This window comes from Pogona vitticeps, chromosome 11 (assembly GCF_051106095.1).
Source record: "Pogona vitticeps strain Pit_001003342236 chromosome 11, PviZW2.1, whole genome shotgun sequence".
NCBI classification, from domain to species: domain Eukaryota; kingdom Metazoa; phylum Chordata; class Lepidosauria; order Squamata; family Agamidae; genus Pogona; species Pogona vitticeps.
In genome coordinates this window covers 789,603-809,700 of record NC_135793.1, presented here as the reverse complement: position 1 = coordinate 809,700, position 20,098 = coordinate 789,603, and the positions used below count along the sequence as shown (strand labels likewise).

At 49.6% G+C, this 20,098-nt stretch overlaps 1 protein-coding gene across 2 annotated transcripts in view; it reads left to right on the top strand.

Annotated features, from left to right (window-relative positions):
- STARD8 (StAR related lipid transfer domain containing 8) overlaps positions 1–20,098 on the top strand; it is a 55,039-nt gene that overhangs the window by 9,117 nt on the left and 25,824 nt on the right. Inside the window, exon 1 of one of the 2 annotated variants that reach the window (XM_020784354.3) lies at positions 6,388–6,675. The exons of the other annotated variant lie outside the window; for it this stretch is intronic. Within the exon in view, the coding sequence (XP_020640013.3) occupies positions 6,534–6,675 (142 nt within the window). The 5' untranslated portion in view covers positions 6,388–6,533. Of the gene's footprint in view, positions 1–6,387; positions 6,676–20,098 lie in introns of those variants that run through there. 2 annotated transcript variants of the gene reach the window in all.

Sequence of the window (20,098 nt, the reverse complement as noted above, 5' to 3'; positions counted from 1 at the left end):
CCTTCCTGGGCGTGAAAACTGTGTGATTGCTCAGGATCTCCGGAGAGGGCCTGAGGATAGGAACACCCCATATGGTGGAGGCAACAGTCAGTGGGTTTCAGCAAGGCACTGTGGGGACTTTAATCTGGAAACACACAGAGACAGACAGACAGACAGACAGACACACACACACACACACACACACACACTACAAGGGGCTGTGCATTTACACCATTTTTGGACCGGTACTCTGGATTAAAACAACCCCCCCCCAAGCTGAAAGCTAGCAGGCATCATTCTTCATGAGCCCCCCCCCCCACTGCCTTAGCTTTCTGCCTGAAGCATGCATATTTACTTAAGATATCTACGAGCTGCTTTGGGAGGGCAAGAACACCTTCCAAAGGTAGTTTCTGCAGGGAATTAGTGCAGCGTAATAAGACGTGGCCTTTCAATGCTCCAACCTGCGGAGGCACCGTTGTTTCCCTTGCCATCTTCCACTGCCGGGGTTGACCAGGCCTGGGGAAGAGGTAGGACGCCTCGCTACTACGGCCAAGGGAAGCGAAGCCTAAGCCTCCCGACTCTGGTGGGCAACTCTACTGCTTGCATATCTCAGGATGCCTCCCGGTCTCGTGGTTTTCCTGCAAGTGCCGTTTCGTGGGGAGCTGACTTGGGGGATTTTTGGAGGCTAGGAAGCCAACTCCGCTTCCACATGGGAGTCCCTGGGAGGCTTCTGCGTGGATTGTAACATGGGGCCCGTCCCACGTGTGGCTTTCCCACGACTGGAGCATGAATGGAAAAGGCCTTCACATGTGTGTATGGGGAAGAAAAGGGGGAAAAAACCACATGTTAAGATCACTGCAATGTGTTAACGTCTACGTGTGGGATTTCCAGAATTTCTGCTTTTTGGCACTGTGGTTGCTAAAACATGTCATGGGACATTTTTTGGGATGGGGGAAAGTTTCTATGTGTTGCAATGCCTTGAACAAAACCAAATGGAACACCAGACCAGCAAACACAGCAGTGGTAAAAAGTGGTAGATGTCTTTGGACTTCCAAGAAAACTTTTAGCTGTTTGTTGACTTTTTAAGGCAAATTGCTCCTCAGGTGGCAGTGGGTCCCCTCTGCTCCAAACTCACATCGACCCAGTCAACCGGTTGTTTAAAGGGGTGTGTGTGTGTGTGTTTGTTTGTTTGTTTGTTTGCAGGACCTCCTTTGATTCAATCGTCTCCCTTCCTTGGGGGGCATCGGATGGATTCAGGGCAACATTACGGAGTGCTTGCCTGGTGGACTTACTTCTGTGCGAGTTCAGAACAGGTCCTTGATGAGCCAAAGTGTGGACGAGGGTGAAGAATACTTTTGTGGGGAGGGAGAGGGGCTTTATTCTAGCGCAGTTGCCTCCCGGGAACCTTTCCTGGGTTATGGAATGGGGTTGATGGGAGAGGAGTTCAGGTTTGCTGACACAGCTCTGACTCCCCCTGGGTTGCCAGTAGCAACGGTGGCAAGACAAAAATAAGGAGGAAAATAGGAAGCCGGCTTGTGCTGACTCAGGACCCTGGGTCGTCCATCCAGCCCACTTTGATGGGCAGCCGTGGCTCCCCTGAGTTTGCCACCAGAGCTGTTCGTGGTCCTCTCAGTGGGTTCTCCTCCAAAGGCTGCTTTGTTTCCCTGAGTCAGACCTGGCCAGGGGTAGTCCGGATGTTCTGACAAGAGAGAAGCCACTCCACCCCCTTGCATTTAAGGTAGATGGAATTGAAGAAGTCAGGAGTGGCCTTATGAACATCGTGGAGCTCAGTTCCAGGACCTAAGAAAGGTCTCTGGGCTTGGCAGAGCGTTTGGGCATCCCCACAGTTCTAGATCTTCCATCCAGTTCCACTGCTCCCATTTTAAAGCTGTTTCTGGTTCACGGAGTTCTCAGAATTTGGAGAAGTTGCCATTTGGGACTACAGTTCCCACGTAGGCTACAGATGCTAGGTGTTGTAGTTTTAAAAAAGGAACTGAGGGGTTCACATGGTCCATGAAAGCAAATGCCAAAGTATATATTTAGGTTTTGCCTAAATACACTTTCTGCTGGTTCTCACTGCAGCAGATTTTACTAAGCCAGCTACTGAATGAAGAGTTAGTAACACTGACACACATTTCACAGATTTGACGGGTTTGCTCCAGTTGGCCCTACATGTTGGATTCAAGCCTTGATCTCTACCTGTTGGATGCCTTGATGTTTTTGCTGGAAGACTAGCTCTCTGGGCACAGCACAGGCCTTCCAGATCACTTTGTTGAGTGATGGGTCTCCAAGAGTTAAGCCGAGGACTTCTCTAATGCCCGGCGGCCCCAAGACAGAAGGACTTCTCTGGAGCCCCAGCGTGCTTCCAGCTCTGATGATGGGCTAGCCCTCATGCCTGTTTCTGGCCCTCTTGGACCCTTGTCCATGGTCAGGGTCAGCCAAGGCAGAGCCCTCGGGCAGGCAGCAAACCCCAGGGAGGTGCTGTGAACTATAAATACCCCCCACCCCCACCCCTGTGGGTTTTCTCAATGCTGCCCATTCATCGGGCTGGTGGAGGGCATTTTGTGGCATGCCTGCTATTTTCTCCAGCACCAACAGGCGGGCGGGCATGTGGGTGTTTCGCCCCTCAGCCATGACCCTTTGGTGCTGCTCCAACTTCTCCTTCTGTCTTAGAGTCAGGAAAGCATTTCCTGCCTCTTTTCTTTTGCAGACGAGGGAAAGAGAAAGGGCAGGCTTGAAATCCTTGCGCGTGCCAAATGTTTTTCCAATGCAGGAGAACCGATGGCCGTTTGGAGGACCAGTTTCGGTGGGCTCCTAGTCACGGGTCTCACACAGGCAGAACTCAAGTCCATTGGTGATGGGGTGGACTGGGGGCTGCCATGGATCTTCACTGGACAAAAAAATTGAAGCGTTTTGCCCTTCAGTACAAGAGCAACCAAGGCGTCCTGGACAGGCAGGCAGGGATAGCAGGACATGCGCCCCACGCTTGTTCTGGGAACCCCTTTGAAGTGGTGTGGAGGCAAGCCACCCTTGGCAAGCCATGCGCTCATCCCAAGACACAGATGAGCAAACGGCGTCAGAGTTGCTGCTTTTGATGAGTCCACTGGAAGAGACATGATGGGCTATTTTTCTGCAGGACATCTCCCAAGGGTGGGTGGAGGTGTGCTCAGGAGCAGTGAGTCACAAGGGGTGCCTGCCTTGAGTCCCGAGTCCACCCATGCGGACCCGGAGCCATAGTAGAGGCTGGTGCTTCCTGGCCCATCGTTCAAGGGTGTGATCCACCCATGCCTGTATGGTGGACAATTCTTGTGGACATTCGTGATCACACAGGCTGGATCTCATCCAGGTTCCTTCCCCAGCTGGTGCTCCCAAGAACTTTGCATCTGTAAGGTAACAGTGCTGTGTCATAGGATGATGACATGGAGACTCCACCTTGTGATGCCCTCCTTTTCATTAGCATCCCAGAGGTCCTGTTCCTCACAGACAGGGGAAAGTAATGGGGTGTGTCTATCTGTGGCCCTGACCAGAATCAAATCCTCTCAGTGGGTGAATTTTTACATTTGAGGAATGATGGGCAATCCGGTCCTCAGTGTGTCGACGTTGCATCTAGCTTGGCTGCCCGGCTGGAGCTGGTCAGTAGCCCCCCCCGGTTGGCCCCGAAGGATGTGCGTGGCTTGACGCCGTTTGGACCACCTCATGACAAACCAATGTTGGAAGTAATAGCTATTTACAGAAGGCCTCGGTGTTTCCTCCTCCTCCTCCTCCCTAAAGCCACTTCCTGCAGGAAAGGCAGCTTCCTTTTGGCCGAGGTGCTGTTTGTGCTCTCGACTTGCAGGCTCCCCTTTAAGGCAGGGCTCATTCCACAATCCTCTTCCCACACGGCCGGCCGTCTCCTGCCCCGGTTGCCTTCTGTTAACCCTCCTTTTGCAAGGGTCGAGTGGGAACCGAGGCATTATTCAAGGGATCCCTGGAGAAGCAGCTTGCTCTTTCTTTCTTTCTTTCTTTCTTTCTTTCTTTCTTTCTTTCTTTCTTTCTTTCTTTCTTTCTTTCTTTCTTTCTTTCTTTCTTTCTTTCTTTCTGCCTGTTGACCCTTTGAGGGAAGAACCAGGCTTGGTCACAGAGAGGACCTTTCCAGTGGCTGGCAAAGTGGAGGTGGTGGCACCAGACACCTGGAAGGAAGAGCTTGTGGTGAGATGGCCTCCGAGGATAAGAAATCAAATGCAGTCCCACTGGGCCCTCCGGTTCCTTGCCTGTCCAGATCCGTTCGATCCAATTTAGCCACAGTGCAGCACAAAATGAGGCATGCCAACTGATTTCAGTGAGCTTAGGCATGCCCAGCTTCCAAGGAGGGCGATGGCCCTTATGTGCAACAATGCAATCACAGGCTCTGTAGAGAGGCACACAAGGAAAATTTGCATGTTCCTTTCATCTTGGTTCTTTCAAGGGGGCGCCTCATTTCTTCCCTTTCATCTTTGTATTTGTCACGTGCTGATCCTTCGGCTTTGACTTTAAAGAAAATGCCTCTTTCAGGTCATTCATTTCATGTTTCCCCATGGGTGTTTCAAACACTCCAAAAGCCCTAAAGAACCCTTGAATGCAAAATACCATCATCATCATCATCATCATCATCATCATCATCATCATCATCATCATCATCATCATCATCATCATCATCATCATCATCATTCTTATTCTTATTCTTATTATAATTATAATTATAATATAATAATATAATTATAATATAATTATAATAATTATAATTATTATAATTATAATAAAAAAGCAGAGGCAAAGCAACAGAGAATCAATCTACTCCAAAAGTAGCTGTGGAAGTGGAAAGAGCAAAAGCACTGGGTTTGAAGATTTGGGGGTTCAGGGGAAGTAGAGTTGTGCAACTGCATGAGGAGCCCTATGAAAAACAGAAATGTGCATAGCTCTCATTTGAAAGGTCTGGTGATCTCTCTCTCTTTTTTTGTCTCTGCTGCTGGAATTTTTATCATGCCGAGGACAGTCCTGCCTGTAGCACAGGATGATGTTCTTGGATGAGCAATGCAAGTTGTGGGTTTTTTGGTGGGCGGAGGAGGGGAGAGGGAGGGAGCTTTCCTGGATTGTCTTTCACCTTTTGGCAGGTGACAAAACACAGCTGTGGAGCAGGCAAAGAGGCATCCGTTATCAAAGCCTTTGTGGTGTGTGTGTGTGTGTGTGACAGAGAGAGAAAGAGAGAGAGAGAGAGAGAAAGCCATACATGCAGTAGTTGTGACTTTCCAGGCCATTACTCATGTGCCATGGAATCCATGCCTGAGCACATGTTTCAGATTAATTGCAGGGGTTCGTTAGAGATGGTTGTGTTCCCAGGCCATCAGGGAATTGGCTTCATTTTGGGGAGAGACAAAACCTGATTCAAGAAAAAAACATAGACCACCTAACTGTCTGAGATTTAATCAAGCAAGGAAGGCTATGATACTACTCAAGTTTAGCTGAAATAAATATTATTAGATTTTTGTAGGATATCGTGAATAGACACGGGTAGATGGTGACTGCAGTTTGCGTAAATGCTCACATGAAGAGTACAGGAGCGAGAGAACGTTCTGGGTAATACAGGTGTTGCACAAGGGGACCCACTTAATGTTTGGGGGGAACTACACAGTCCCATGTCCAACTATAATAGCCTTCAGCTAATCTCTACTGGCGTCCCCTGGCGTGCTCTGGTCCATGGGGTCACGAAGAGTCGGACAATACTAAACAACAACAACAATCTCTACTGGTCAGAGACAGTGGGGGGTAGAGGGTGGAATTACAGGTTAAGGCTGACTCTGTTCAAATCTGTAATTGAATCACATGACACACATACCGTATACAGTATATATGTGACGCTGGCTAGCCATTGAAACCCACCCTGTGTCTTAGCAAGGGGAAGATTAACTAAGAGCATGAGATCAGTCCTGGCTCGCCCTTTGTCACGCTTCACGCACAGACTGGCTCTTTATGCCGGATAAGATCACACAAGGGGGGGGGGAGAGAGAGAGTTTTCCATTCATTGCGTGAAGCTTGGCAAGAAGAACAAGAAGAATCTGAAAAGCAAGGCATATGCCAGGAATGAATGCCTGATCCTAGGCTAAGGCTTCTGATTTGGGGGGCTGGCTGGGTGGGTGGGGGCCAGAGGCGCTCCTCCGGGCCGTGCCGGCCTCTCGGTGCGCTGCTTGCTCGGATGCTCTGACATCTGTCGCTGCCAGAAGGCAAGGAAGGAGGGGCGGGGAGAGCCCGCTGGCCTGGCAGCCTCTCCTCCTCCTCCTCCTCCTCAAGCAAGCAAGCAAGCGGGGATTGGCCTGGCGCAGGAAGGGAGGAGGAGGAGGAGGAGAGACCCACGGCCCGCTCGCCTCGGCCCCGGCTGGCTGGCCGGCCACCTGCGCGCAGAGAGCAAGGCGCGCACTGACAAGGAGCCGAGGAGCCGCCGCCGCCGCCCCGGTTCCTGCGGCTCTGCGGCTGGCCCGAGGCTCCCTCCTTCTCCTCCTCCTCCTCCTCCTCCTCCTCCGCCATGGGTGGAAGGCTGTGCCATGGCCCGGGGGGCTTGCCCGGCTGGGGTGGCAGCGGAGAGAAGACGGGGACCTTCGCGGGCTCCTCGGCCCCGAACCCCTCTTCCTGACCCTCAGGGCGGAATCCCCCAGGCGTGGATGGGAGACGCCGCCCGGCCTCCAGGTAAAAGGGAACTAACTCGCTCCCTTGGGTTTTGTCCCGACGGGCTGCGTGTGGGGGGTTCTCGGTCTGGGGGGGCTGCCCCTTTCGCCCCTTCGCTCTCCAGCTGGGCGGGCGCGCCGCAGGGGACAGCCAGCGCCGGACCCTCCCGGGAAGGGCCGGCGACCCTCCTTTCTCCCTCGGAGGGAAAGCTGCCTCTCTCTTCGCCTTGAGAGGGGAAACGAAGTGAGGGGGGGGGGTCCGGGGAGAGGGACACCCCTCTGTGGCTTCTTGTATTTATTCATTCCCACCCCCGTGACGCTGTTTCTTGGGGCAAACAGCGGAGAGCAGATTGCAGAGGATGTTTTAAAGTCCAAGGAATCCATGACCTAAGCAGGGTGTGGGTGCGCGCGTGTGTTTGTGTGTGTGGCGCTCCTGGATTTTTGGGTGACCACAAACCACCCACCCTGTCATAAACAGTTACTCAAAAGCCGACTTTTTGAAACCAAACCCTGTTGCTTCTTTTGCCTCTGCTACTGGTGTGTGGTTTGTGTAAATTTCTGCAGGCGGCAGGTCCCGATTCACCGGTTTTTGCTTTAGTGGCTGCCTTCAAGGCTAAGTAAGGGGTGCCTGCGAGAATCAGTCACTCAACAAGGGGGTCTTGGAGAGAACGTTTCTCTTGTGTTTCATTGGGGATAGCTATCGTTGCGGTTGCTTGTGTCGTTGTGGACAACTAGCCTTAGCATGGGTGTTATTGATGTTTCATATTCCACATTACTTATAGACCGTGTCCTGGGAAAGATTACAGCAGCAGCTGTTTAAACATTTACAAAGGTTGCAAAATGTATTGAGAAGGGGGGGGGGCAAAGAGAAACAGAGAGGAAAAGGGGCAAGCTTTCCAAACTTAAAGGGAAAAATATAGCAATTTTGTATCATCTCTAGTTAACTGAAAATGTTGCAAAAGTTAGAACAAAATACAATGTGCTACTTTCAATGCTACAATGAAAACAAGTGGAAAATAGGCTTCACTTAGGAAGCAACCAGGTGAAAGCTTAAGGAAGGGATGGTCAAGCAGTGCAAGAGGGATCCAGTACAGTGGAGAGGGTTCCCATGCGCCTAATGCAGGATTGTACAGATTCCCCCCCCCCTCTCTCTGTATGTGTGTGTTGTTGTTGTTGTTGTTGTTGCTTGGTGTTTGTGGTGCTTTACCACAGTTGGTAGGTTTAGGGTCAGTGAGCTCTCTCTGTTCTAATGCAAAATTCTTCAAGGGTGCTGTTGGTCATGAACTGACTATTAAGAGCCGTTGGCTTTAAAAAAAAATCTGTCCCTCATGGAAACAAAAACGGCTAGCATTGATGGGTTGATACGGATTAATCCAGGTGCCCCCATATTGTTGTACCCCCCTGGGAGCAGGGAAGTGTCGGTTGTACAGACTGTAACAGTGAACCCCTGTATTTCTGCATTGACTATTCCAGTACCACAAGGTAGCATGATTATCTAGTCATGCTACCTGTAAGGGGTTTACTGCTCTCAGATTTTGCCGGTGGGCTGAGTGTCCACAGAACAGTGGCCACGACAGGCCTCAGGTCTGTTCTGGCTGGAATTTTCTTCTAACAGTGGCAGTGCTGGACTCAAACTCAGGACATGGGGGTTCAAATCCCCAATCAGGCTCTTAGACAAAACCCTGGTAAATAAGTCGGCCAAGACTTCTGTGGGCCTTGGATTAAGTCCAGGTCATGGTTTTTTTTTTTTTGAGGGGGGGTGCTCCAAGGGGAATGCCTTAACTCAACACATCTCCTTCCTCCCTGGGAGCGGAAGATCATACCTGTGGCTTCTTCTACCAGGTAATGACAAAGACCTCTCACCCAGTACACCTCCCTCTTCAGCACTTATCTGCCTCTTTGAATCCCTGAGTTCCTGGAGCCCTTGGCAAGGAAAGCGATTCGGTTCTTATCTGAGTTTGTCAATCTTTCTTCCGTCCACTTCAAGGCGGAATCCCGCCTTTGATCCTGGGCTCGTTTACGACTGCGTTTTAATTTCAGCACCTTCCATTCATCGCAGTCTGTTCCTGCAGATTGAGCTCCCTCTTCCTTGGGTGCTTTTGGGGGGGGGGGTTAGGGGAATATAAATATTAATGGAAATGCCATTCTTATAAGAAAGAGTTATCAGAATGCAAGAAAGAAGAAAAATCTAGAATGAGAAGCTTCAAGAGGAAACCCCATTGCAGATCATATTCTGGTTGAGGCAGCTTGGAGGGAGGGAGGGGACACACACACACACACACACACACACACGCACGCACGCGCACGCACACACACACACACACACACACACACACACACACACACACACACACACAGGCTTTATGCTGCAGGGCAACGTTTGGCTGATGCCAGACTGGGCGGGCAAAGGTGCCAAGGGTGAAGTGGAAAAGCAGAATTGGAACAAGCTGGCACAAGGATGACCTTATGGGGGCATGGATTCCTCAAGTGCTTCAGTGGGAGAGTACTGTGGACCATTCCTGGATATGACCCTGAGGGACAAGCTCTCAGAGAAGTGGGATGGGAGAGGCTTTTCTGGCTGAGGTTCTCGAGAGTCGTTGCAAAAGCCGAGGAGACCTGCTGGGGGAGGTGAACCAGTGGCCGTAAGCAGAAAGTGGCTTCATGAAGTTATCTTTGCTGACCCTGGTCATCAAATGCCAGAACTGGCAACTCCTTGCTTTAGATGTGGTTGATGGCAGTATCAAGACTGGCCACTAGGGGGAAGAGGAAGGTATTTGTTTTTATTTTTTTCCTCCAGTGACGGTCACAAGGCAAACACATTCATGGCCACGATCCAGCCACCTTTTGCCATGGTTCCTTTTGCAAGCAAAACAGGAAGGACAGCTGAAAGCAATGCACATACAGGGAATTCCTTTTAAAAGACCAACCCTCCGAGCTCTGGTGGCCACACAAGCTGAGGCCACAGGGCTGCAGGAATCATCTGGAAGCTGAGAAGGCAGAACTGGGAGAGTAGATACAAAGGGACGGACAAGGGTATTGCAGCTGGCCTCCTACAACACTGTGGAGCTGAGAGGGGACTGGGTCGGTGACCATCCCTGGGGGAGACAGCTGCTCCTTCTTCAAGTCAGATCTTCCATGGGGGAATCAGTGTCGGGAAGGGGTGGCAAAGGCTGCCTTGGGAAGTCTGCCTTCTGCTTTGACCTCTACACTGTGTTTTGCCTGCTATCGCAGGGTCGGAAATGGACTGAGAATCCAGGTCTCCTTTCTCCGGCAGGACTGGATCTTTGGTCAGGGCTGGCTGGACTCCTGCTCTGGAATGTGTTTCATCTGAGCCGACAAAACCCACCAGACCCATCGGCCAGGGATCAAGATGGTGGAGCCCTGAACGCTGGGCCCTCCTTCCCCAGTGCAGGCGGGGCTCTCACTCGTGCGAGGGCTCACAAGGAGAAGCACCCTTGGCAGATGCCATCTCCGGGGCTTTCAAACAGGCTTGGGTCCTTCCTTTGCTCCTTTGAGAAGCTAAATGGTGCACCCTTGGACCCGGTGCCCGCATGTAACGCAAGGGCTGAACTGCTGGATAGCTCGGTGGTTTGGGTCTCCAGCTGCGAAGCCAGAGGTTGTGAGTTTGATTCCCCCCTTTGTGCCTCCTTGGCAGGGGCTGGACTTGATGATCCGAAGGGTCCCTTCCAGCTCTGCCGTTCTAAGATGATTGCTTATGGCTATTCTCGTTGAGCCAGGTTTCACAGCCGGGCAAGCCCGGTGCAGCGGTGCAGAGGACTTTCTCAGGGATCACGTCCTCGCTGGGAGGCGAAACCTGGTGCCGGAAAGGAATGCATTAACCTTTGTGCAAAGTTCCGGTGCCTTCTCTGGCAAGCAAGCCTTTGCCTTTGAGGAAGGCCACATTCCAGGCCAGCCTGGGGTTCCTCTCTCCTCCATGGCCCAGTTAATAATTGAGCCGCCCTGACCCTCCTTGGGCTCAAAGTCACCTCTGGAGCATTTTTGACTCCTCCGAGCAGTTGGGACTCAGAGGTTTAAAGAGACAAGGTTCTCCTCCTGATGCTGAGCACACGCCAGCACCTCTTCCGTGCGAGGCCACAACGGCAGAAGCTGGATATGGATATGGGTCTCCCTGAACAGAGCTCCATGCAGGTGGTGAACAGTATGGCCGAAACTCACTGGAGTTGGCTTGCTCACTCTCAGGGCACCAGCAGAGGCCGCAGGGAACTGCCCCACTTCTCTGGGTCTCCAGGAAGGGGGAGAATATCTCAGGAGGAGCAGAACTGGAGGAGCAGACAGCTGGGGTTTATGCATGATCTGGGCATGCATCTCCGCCCATTCCACAACTCAGTGGCTCAGCGCAAAAATCTTTCTGTGTTGTGCTTATGCAGGGATGGCGCAAAAAGCCCAGGAGGGACACACTCGGGGGGGGGGCTTGGCTGCACATCCTCGAGCCCACCGGTTTCTCTCTAGAAAGACAAGAGGTGGAGCACCAGCACCTGGGCTCATGAACCTTTTTGTTGCAGAAACAAACGGACAAGAAATGCTCCTTTCAATTGGGTAGTGAGCCCCTTTATAACCTCCATGAGCATCATACCTTCTGGAGAAACTCCCTCTGCACCACATGGGCCTCAGAGGAAGCCTTCTGGGATGTCCACAGTCAAGATAGGAAAGGCATCAACCATTCTTATTCCTGCTGGGTGCATTTTCCCACCTGCCAAACAGCTGGAGAGGAAGTTCTCTGGATCTGGACCATCTTTTAGCAGGGCTTGGGGCCCATTTGCCTGGGTTTCCGGAGTGCCTTTTCCCACAGCGAGGTAGCACAGAAGCTCTTCCATCCCATTCCCAACCTTTGCCTGCCTTGACTGTTGGATGTCATCGGGAGACGTTGCAAGGGCTTGGTCCTCCTGACCTCGAGGTTTGTCCCTGGACCTCAGGGAAGGAGAAATCCCATTGCTCTGGCTACCCGAAACTGGAATCAAGAGAGGACAAGAAGCAGCAGTGGCATCGATTCAGGCAAAAGCTTCAGGTGGGATTCAGCCACGAAGTCAGCCATCCAGGGAATTTTCTTGGGATGTTTTCCAGGAAAGGTTGGAGGCCTTTCCAGATGTTGCACAATGATTGTGTGCTGTTGGCCCCACTGTGTTCAGGTGCAAAAGGAGACTCCCCACGCCCCCCCCTTTGGCAACGAGCTGCTGGTGGAAACCTGGCGCTGGTGAAGCAGAAGCTCCGAGCAACTCCCACTTCCCGGTGCCACTTCTTCTTCTTGTCCTCCAAGTCATCTCTCCTTCCTTCTCTTCTTGTCGCTGGTGTGTCACCTTCTGGTTGGTCGGCGGAGGGGCAGGATGTGGCCTGCCTCTTTGTTTCCTTAGAACAACAAGGGACTCCTTGCTGCTTATTTGTCAGTTGCAGGAGCTCAGGGATAAATCTGGCATTCATCTCCCTCCCGGAGATGAATGGAATGGCTTTGAACTGGACCTGGAGGCAATCCAAGGGGATCTTAGGTTTTGCGTGCTCTTCTCTTCGTTTTCCCGCCCCCTGTTTTGGCCGTTGAGTCACGCTGGGGTTATCTCTGCTGCCAGTTAATATGTGACACATTCTCCTTGAAGCGTGTGCCGGGAACAGTCGGAGAGCATGGCCGTGGCTCTGTTTGACTATCCATTTTAAGGGCCACTTATCAGCAACCGGCGCTTGTCATCTAGTGCCAGGATCAATCCAAATAAACAGAGGGAAGTAATGCTGGTCAGATTCTGGAAAGGGCCTTGTGGAAGCCGAATGATAGTGTGACCTTTCCCAGCCTATCAGAGAAAGCTTGAAAGGGAATGCCGACTTCACACCCGTTTGCTGGCTCCTGTTTCAAAGATTTGCAAAACGATCCACTCACATTTGCGGCCATGGGTCGGGGGTGGGGGGTGGGCGTCTGGTGGCCACTGCACTCCGATGCCAACTTGCCCTTGATGGCTAGTCAGGGAACCCTCATTGTTACTGGCACTCTAGGTCTTTCATGCCAACACGTAACATTTTATTAGCATTTGTTCATCTTTCACAAGTTTGATTGTGCCCTAATCATATCAGTGTTTTTCCTGCCCTCTCTGCGATACCGGGCTTTCATGAGCATCAAGGGTGACAAAGAGTAATAGAAGAGACAGAAAGTATGACAAGGAGTAACAAAAATCTTTCTAGGTTTCTAAAATATTAGCTCCAGAAGGGGTTGTTGTTGTTGTTGATTATGATGATTGTGATGACGACACTACATAACTTCACTTTTTCCTGGGCTGGGGTTCTGGCATCTGAAGCTTTGTGGGTTGAAAGCCTTTAATACTAGCACTGATACACAAACAAACAATAAGAAAGATCCAGCACAGAAAATCATTTTCAGAAATGGTTTTAAAGTGCTTTTTCACCATTTTGGAGAGTTGCGGTGATTTCCAAAGGAAATTAGCAGCAGAGTGAACTTCTGCTGAAAAGGTCTCAAATTAGAAGCTTCCGGGGATAGCAATAATTTATCTTAAAAAATAAAATAAAACAAGACTTTAAAAAAATCAACATAGAAGATTATTTTTAAAGCATTTCCTCAAGCTTTTTGAAATAATTTGCAACCATTGCTTTTAGAGCTCATGATTTCTGAAAGAGAAGAAGAGGCAGAGTTTCAGGAATAAGTGTGGGCTGAAAATTAGGTGAGGTCTGTGCTCACTCAGCCCTGAGGGACATCAAGAGGCACAAAGGGAGCGGGGACCCAATCCTGCATCTGGGGGGAGCCCTGAAAATCTTTTCCTGCTGCAGGATCCCCTGGTCTCCATTCTCTCCGTCATTAGCGAAAGGTATTATCTACGTTTCACGTTTAAGTACCCTTTTTGCATGGTGTCCTGCTATCGTTTTGCACATGTGTCTGAATGTTGTGTGCAACAGGTGTTAAAGTAATCCTTGATGAGTGATTTTTAGTGTATCTGCTCTGTGCTTAGTGGCCCTCAATGCCTGCCTTCTGCAGGAGCTGTTTTCCTTAACAGAGACAAGCAGGAGATATTTTAAGGGTGCTTTTGAACAATGCCCTATTGTTTCTGCTTTGGAGTAAGTGACTGCCAACGGGGTGGGGTGGGGGGAGTCTGGCTTCAAATGCTTCCAGCCTCATGGAAGAGGAACATTACCTAACTTTCTCTGCCAGGTGTTCAAACCTTGCCTCTTGCGATGTGGCCAATGCAGGCTCCAGGTAGACCCTTGTGTAATAATCCATTTATTAAGCTAAGGGTCATGAAAAAAAGTATCAGCTTTCAAGGTCCCCAGATGTTTTAATGAGGCAAAGGGGGAAGAGAGGCCAAGAAACACCGACTTGGTGGGACGTTCACAGAGCCACCATGTGCTAAATCCCTCGTTATTCCCAATTAGAGTCGACCCTTGGCATTAATGAGACTTTGCCCCCAGCAATTTAAATTCCACTGGTTTAAAATGGTTCTGCTGGAATTTGGACTGACACTGGACTTTGCTGGATGATGGCAACAACACGCCAGCCTCTCCTCTCCTCCTCCCACCCCAACTTTGTTGTAACATCTCAATATTTGTGACCTTTTGGTTGGTCTGATAGATTTGATTTTCAGAAATGTTTAATAATGGGCTTTGGAAATGTTCTTACAGCCAGACCGGCTGCTTTTGGTTTTTGAGTGGTTGTGTTGTACTCACTGAGTGTCTTTGCAAAGTTCACATGGGTGTCGTGTTCAGCGGGTGCTTCAGAGGGTTTGTGTATAAAAATACCTGGGTCAGAACAAAACACAGAGCTTGAAGGGCTGAACCAACCCCAGGGTCTCTGTGGCGCCATCTGCCATTCTTGGCTGGAGAGTTTTGTGATTTGGTTCAGGGGGTTCCTGCCTTTTTTTAAATCCACAGGTGGTAAAGAAAGGTCTCGGATGGGTGAGGATGGGGAGAGCACACATTGCTGAAACTGTATCCTGGAAAAACCTTTTGGCTTGAGCAAGCAGTAGCCTGGTTTTGAGAGTCTCCTTCTCTCGGTCTTTCTTCTCCCTGGATGGCTGTTGTTGTTGTTGTTGTTGTCGTCGTCGTCTTTGTCGTTGTTGTCGTCTTCTTCTTCTTCTTCTTCTCCTCCTCCTCCTGCTCCTTGGCTTTTCTAGGTCCCACGTCCCTCCCTGCAAACATCCCTGGCAAACTCCATAGAGCTTGGTTGCCCACAGAGAACGACCTTGTGAATGACCTCCTTGGCCATGTGAAGAGGGCCTCGTGAATGCTCCTGCTTCTGCTGTGACATATGATAAAGGTGGAAAGAGCAATCAGAAGGCCTCCCAGTAAACAGATGTTTTGAAGAGGGAGTCAAAAGAAAATAAGGCATGCATTCTTGGAGGCCTGAGGGGCAGCTAGGGACCAAGGGTGGAGTCCTTCCGAGGAGCGGAAGACTTCCAGATGGCGGAGACGCTTGGCTCCTCTTCCACTAAGCCTTTTGTTCATTTTCTCTTGACTTCCAAGTCATGGGTGAAAATGAAGTCCTGGCTTTCACTGTTCATCCGTAGGGTGCGCAGGAAAATGTCACCAGCACTCCCCTAGTTAGGATTAAAACCCCATCCATTCCGCCAGTCCCTGACCACCCAGTGGGCAAGTTTGTATAATAATAATAATAATAATAATAATAATAATAATAATAATAATAATAATAATAATAATAATAATAATAATAATAATAATAATAATAATAATAATAATAATAATAAGAAGAAGAAGAAGAAGAAGAAGAAGAAGAAGAAGAAGAAGAAGAAGAAGAATAAGAATAAGAATAAAAGAATAAGAATAAGAATAAGTAGTAGTAGTAGTAGTAGTAGTAGTTAATCCTCCGAGAGGGACCCAATATCCTAGCTGCCACTGGACTGAATTGTGCAAGGCAGCTGCAGGTTTTGAACGCACAAGATCTGTCTCCCAAGCAGGTGCCAAATAACATACACACTTCTTCTTTGTGTGTGTGTGTGTGTGTGTGTGTGTGTTGTGTTTAACTTTCCCTCACAAAAGGCTACTCTTTGTTTGGAGGGGAATGTTCTTGGGGATGATCAAAAGAAAACCCAGCTGATGGACTGCTTCCCTCAGGCCCCCTGGGGCCAACCCAGAGGGCTGCTCTTCTGTAATGATGACAATGCAACACAGAGAAGTCATTTTAGTTAGGAAACTGGGCTAATATTTTCATGGTTGTCAGTCATGCTACTTGTGCAGAATGAAGTCACAGAATCAGAGAACTGCTTTTGGACAATCCTTTGCCACCAGGAATGTTGTTAACTGTGCCATTTTGGTGCTGGCGATGATGGAAATGCGGGCAGGTGCAAAAGCAGCAAGACCACATTGGATAAACGGGCTTATGTTTCCTCCCCAGTGTTTTCTGGGAAACGGGACAGGAAGAGTTAAGTTTGCTTCCCTGCACGACTGAAAAGAGTCAGTCATTTCCTTCAATCCCGGGCCAATTTATTTCTGGCATTCTTTGGGATTCAGGGAGTGCTGGTTTCTTGAAAGGCATTTCCTGTATGCAAGTTTATATTTTGGTTTTGGGACAGAGTGGAAGAAAGCAGGGGCAAAGGGGGTTTGGGACAGAGAACATCACGGCGAAGTATCTAAAGTTTCAAATGTAAGGCCTTGAGCCTTAAGCCCTATGAAAGAGCCAATGAGCCTGGGTGCAAATGAGCTTTTTCCTGTACCTCTGCTGCTCTGCATGGACATTTGATGCACTGGCCACATCCACCCGTGGATTAGACTGGCTCAGGTCACTGTTTGCGCATCAAGGTGACCAACCTCTGAGTTTTGGGGGTTGAGCGTCTCTGGGTCTTCAAGCAGGGAGACCAATCTCAGGGCGAAAAGGACGGGAGAATCAGAAAATAAAGACCGCGGCAAAATTCTCGAGATGCTTGCAGATGTATCTAAGGTCTTTTTCTCTAGGATGGGTTTCACACCCCCGACAAGGTGGGAGAAGCAAGAGACTTGTAGTGCAGTAAGAAGATGAACACACGATTCCCTTGTGTGAGAGGCTGACGCCTATAAATCACCGCAGTGTGTCTGATTGTGAACCTTTTTACACCGGAAGGAGCGGGTTGTGCAGCTGGAGCTCTCCAGACCCATCTTGCTTGGAAGGCGGCTTGTCATCTCACAGAGGGAGTTCCTCACCCTCTTAAAGGGCTCCATTGTTTGTGGGTTTGGCGCCCGGCCCTGTTGTCTTGTAGGGCTGCTGAGAGCAGAACCGAAATCCGGTGTTTGCGAGATGCAGGGACCTTTAGATATGGAAATACTTGGCAAAGCAGAGAGGGGATCTGGGCAGAGGTAAAAGAGAACCACCTTATTTTTTTATTTTCCAGGATTTCGGCTGGCGTTCTTACACAACATTTTATCTAATCTTGTCCCTTGACATACTTCCTGCTTCCAAGGGAGGGGAGGCTTGAAGATTGAGGATTAACAGGAAACAACTCTGAAGGGCCATCCTCAGTGGCCACCCACTTCTGTTTTTCTATAAAGGGTGATTTCACAAACAAGAAGGGAAACAAGGAGGGTGATTTGAAAAAGCCAAGGGTCCATTGCTGACTGTTTGTTTGTTTGTTTTTGTTTGTTTGTTTTGTTCAGGGATGCCAACCTTGCCCCTGTGCAAGGTTTTTTTGGGGGGGAAATGGGGATCAGGGAGCACGGTCAAAGCCTTATTGGAAGAGTGGTTTTTTGTTTGTTTGTTTAATTCAACATTTTTGGGCTGGATTGCAGTCAGGGATTGAACAAAAAGCCCTGTTTTGCCACTGTAGCATTTCCGACTCATTAGAAGCTCAAGGAGCAAAATGATCTCGTGCAGTTTTTCTCCCATGTGCAGGGTGTGCAGAAGGGAAAGAAATCCCCCAGAGGTACGATCAGAAAGTGGTGGGCATACCTCCTGGATCTCGAACGTCCGATGTCTGTACCTCCTTCCACATCAATTTATTTCAGTTTTGTTACAGGGCTAGGGTTTCTGAATGGCGCATCCCAGGATTGTCCCGTTTTTCTGAATTCTCTCCTCCTTCCTGCCCTCAAGAACTCGGGTAGCGTCTGAGCAGGGAGGTTGGCAAGTCTTCGGGTCTGAGGTTGAGGCGTTGGTATGAAGTCCCGACTCCCAAGCCCCAAGTCTGAGTCCCTATTAAAACAAGCTTTTCCCCCAGAAAAAGGGAAGGGGTGGGTGGGTTCCGAATCGCGAGTCACGTCCGACTCATTGAAACCAAGAGCCACCCCGAGGGGAGTTCAAGCCGAGTCGCCAGTGTGACCTGCGCAGTCCAACCGGACAGGGAAGCCTGAGTCTGGGGTCCCTATTTCTCCATCTGAGTTAATGCAAAGGGTGTTTTAGGAAGGCCGGCCTATGGAAAACAACTGGTCTTGACTTCCCTTTTTCTGGCCTGGATACGACAACGACCAATGCCCTTTATTTCCTCTTCCGGGAAAAAGCTGCTGCTGTCAACGACGGTGTGGCTTGGCCCTGCGCTAGCAAACAGAAGGGAAGACTTCTGCTTGGGCTCCACAAATCATGCTGAAGCAAAATGTGTTTTTCTCAGAAAGGCGTGTGTCAGATATTTGCTCCTTGGAGGCAGGGAAATGACTTTCTGCTTCATGAGCTAACAGGACCCAGAAGGGAGCTGAGTCCACCTCCCGTTACTGGGTGCCCACAGATTCCACTTGATTGGGGTCATTGGTTAGAAACCCATTGGAATTTGACGCTTGACCTTTCGAGGTGGTTTCTTAAGCGGACCTCTGCAGGAAACGGATTAAAAACTTGATCTAGAGTCAGCTGATCTTTATAGTACCATCAGGCGTATCGCTGGTGCAGGCTGCTGAACAGGCTTAATGGGTGTGTGTTTGTGTGTGTGTGTGTCTGAATCCCTGTAGGAGGTTTTTTGGCCCTTTGGCTTTTCCATTTTAATACCTGCATGCTATTTGTTAAGCCAGTATTCCTCATCTGGATAAGTTAACTGATAATTAAGAATGACATTGGTTGTTGTAGGTTTTCTGGGCTGTTTGGCCCTGTTCTGGAGGTTTTCTTCTTAACATTTCACCAGTCTCTGCGTCCGGCACCTTCAGAGGACAGGCCGTGTAAGCTTTTGAGAAGATAGAGGATGAAACTTCTGGAGAGCTGAGTGGCTGAGGCCTCTGGCTGTGTGGAGCTGGAGGTTGGGAGTTCGATCCCCCCTCTGGGGCTCCTTGAGAGGGGCTGGACTTGAGGATCCAGAGGGTGCCCCTTCCAGATCCACCGTTCAAAGGTTATTATTGCTATTAATTCCATAGAGAAACAAGAAATAAAATAAAACAAATGGGAAAAGAAAGGTAAGACCAGAAGGACTTCTTGGCCACAGAACCTGGGGGACTGAATGTGAAATGAAGACGTCAAGGTATCCCCTCACAGTCCTCTCTCAAAAAATGTGAAAGCCCCTTCCTGACCCCTTCCCACCCCCAAGAATCTCCTCATATGGATATAAGCTGGTAGCAGTGCATGTCTTTAGAATGAAAGGGGTAAGAGACGTATGGCTGAGATTTCAGCCGAGGCAAGTCCAGAACCGACCAGGAATTTGTGCCTATCAGTAACATTCCTCCCGCCCGACTGTGTTTGCACAGCCCTGCTTGGGGTTGGAGCAGGATTGGGCAACTGGTCTTGCAGAATGCAGATGAGAAGATGTGACGACTTCCCACTGTCCGTTGAGGGTCACAGCTGGATGGAAGAGATAGGCTTGGCCGTTGCTTCAGGGCAGATGTGGTTTTCCATCTCCCTTCTGAGTTTGGAAAAGATGAAACGGGGAAGGGATCCTACTTCAGAATTAACTCCCCCTCCTTTTTTTTCCCTTACAGGTGTTTGTTTTTTCCAAACCATGTGCCTTTTTTTTTAGTGTGCAGTGTTTCTTTTCCTTGATAAACCCCAGCCATCCAGAACCTCCTTCACCAAGTGCATTCACCAAGTGCCTGTTACTTAATTTAAGGTGAATTCTTCTGATTTCATTAAATCAAACAAGACTGTTTCTCCACACAAGAAATGCTTCTTCTGAAATGATACCTCCTGCCACATTCCTGTGCATTATCTCGAGGCATCATCATAACTGTGCTTCCTGCTGCCGATGTCCTTGTGCTCACATGCAGATCTAATCAGTTGACCCAACGCGGTTGATTGATCCAAACGTCTTTGATAAGATTGCAAGTTTGCCTGGTTTGCTTTCCAGCCCATGGACAGCCTTTGGGGTTGTCATCACCCCTGGTGCTCTGTAGGGTTGTTTTGGAAAAGGGAACGCCACAGGTATGCCCTGTGGGGAGGGAAAACCATTCTTTTTTCTCAAGAAGCCAGGTGTTCTGCAGCCTACCAGTTGTGTTCACTTTTTGTTCATTGTGTTGTTGCATTTTTACCATGGGGAAAGCTTTGGACCTGCGCAGGAGGCGCTGCTCATAGAGCCAGAGTTGATGATGGTAGGAGCGGGAACCCTACGTCA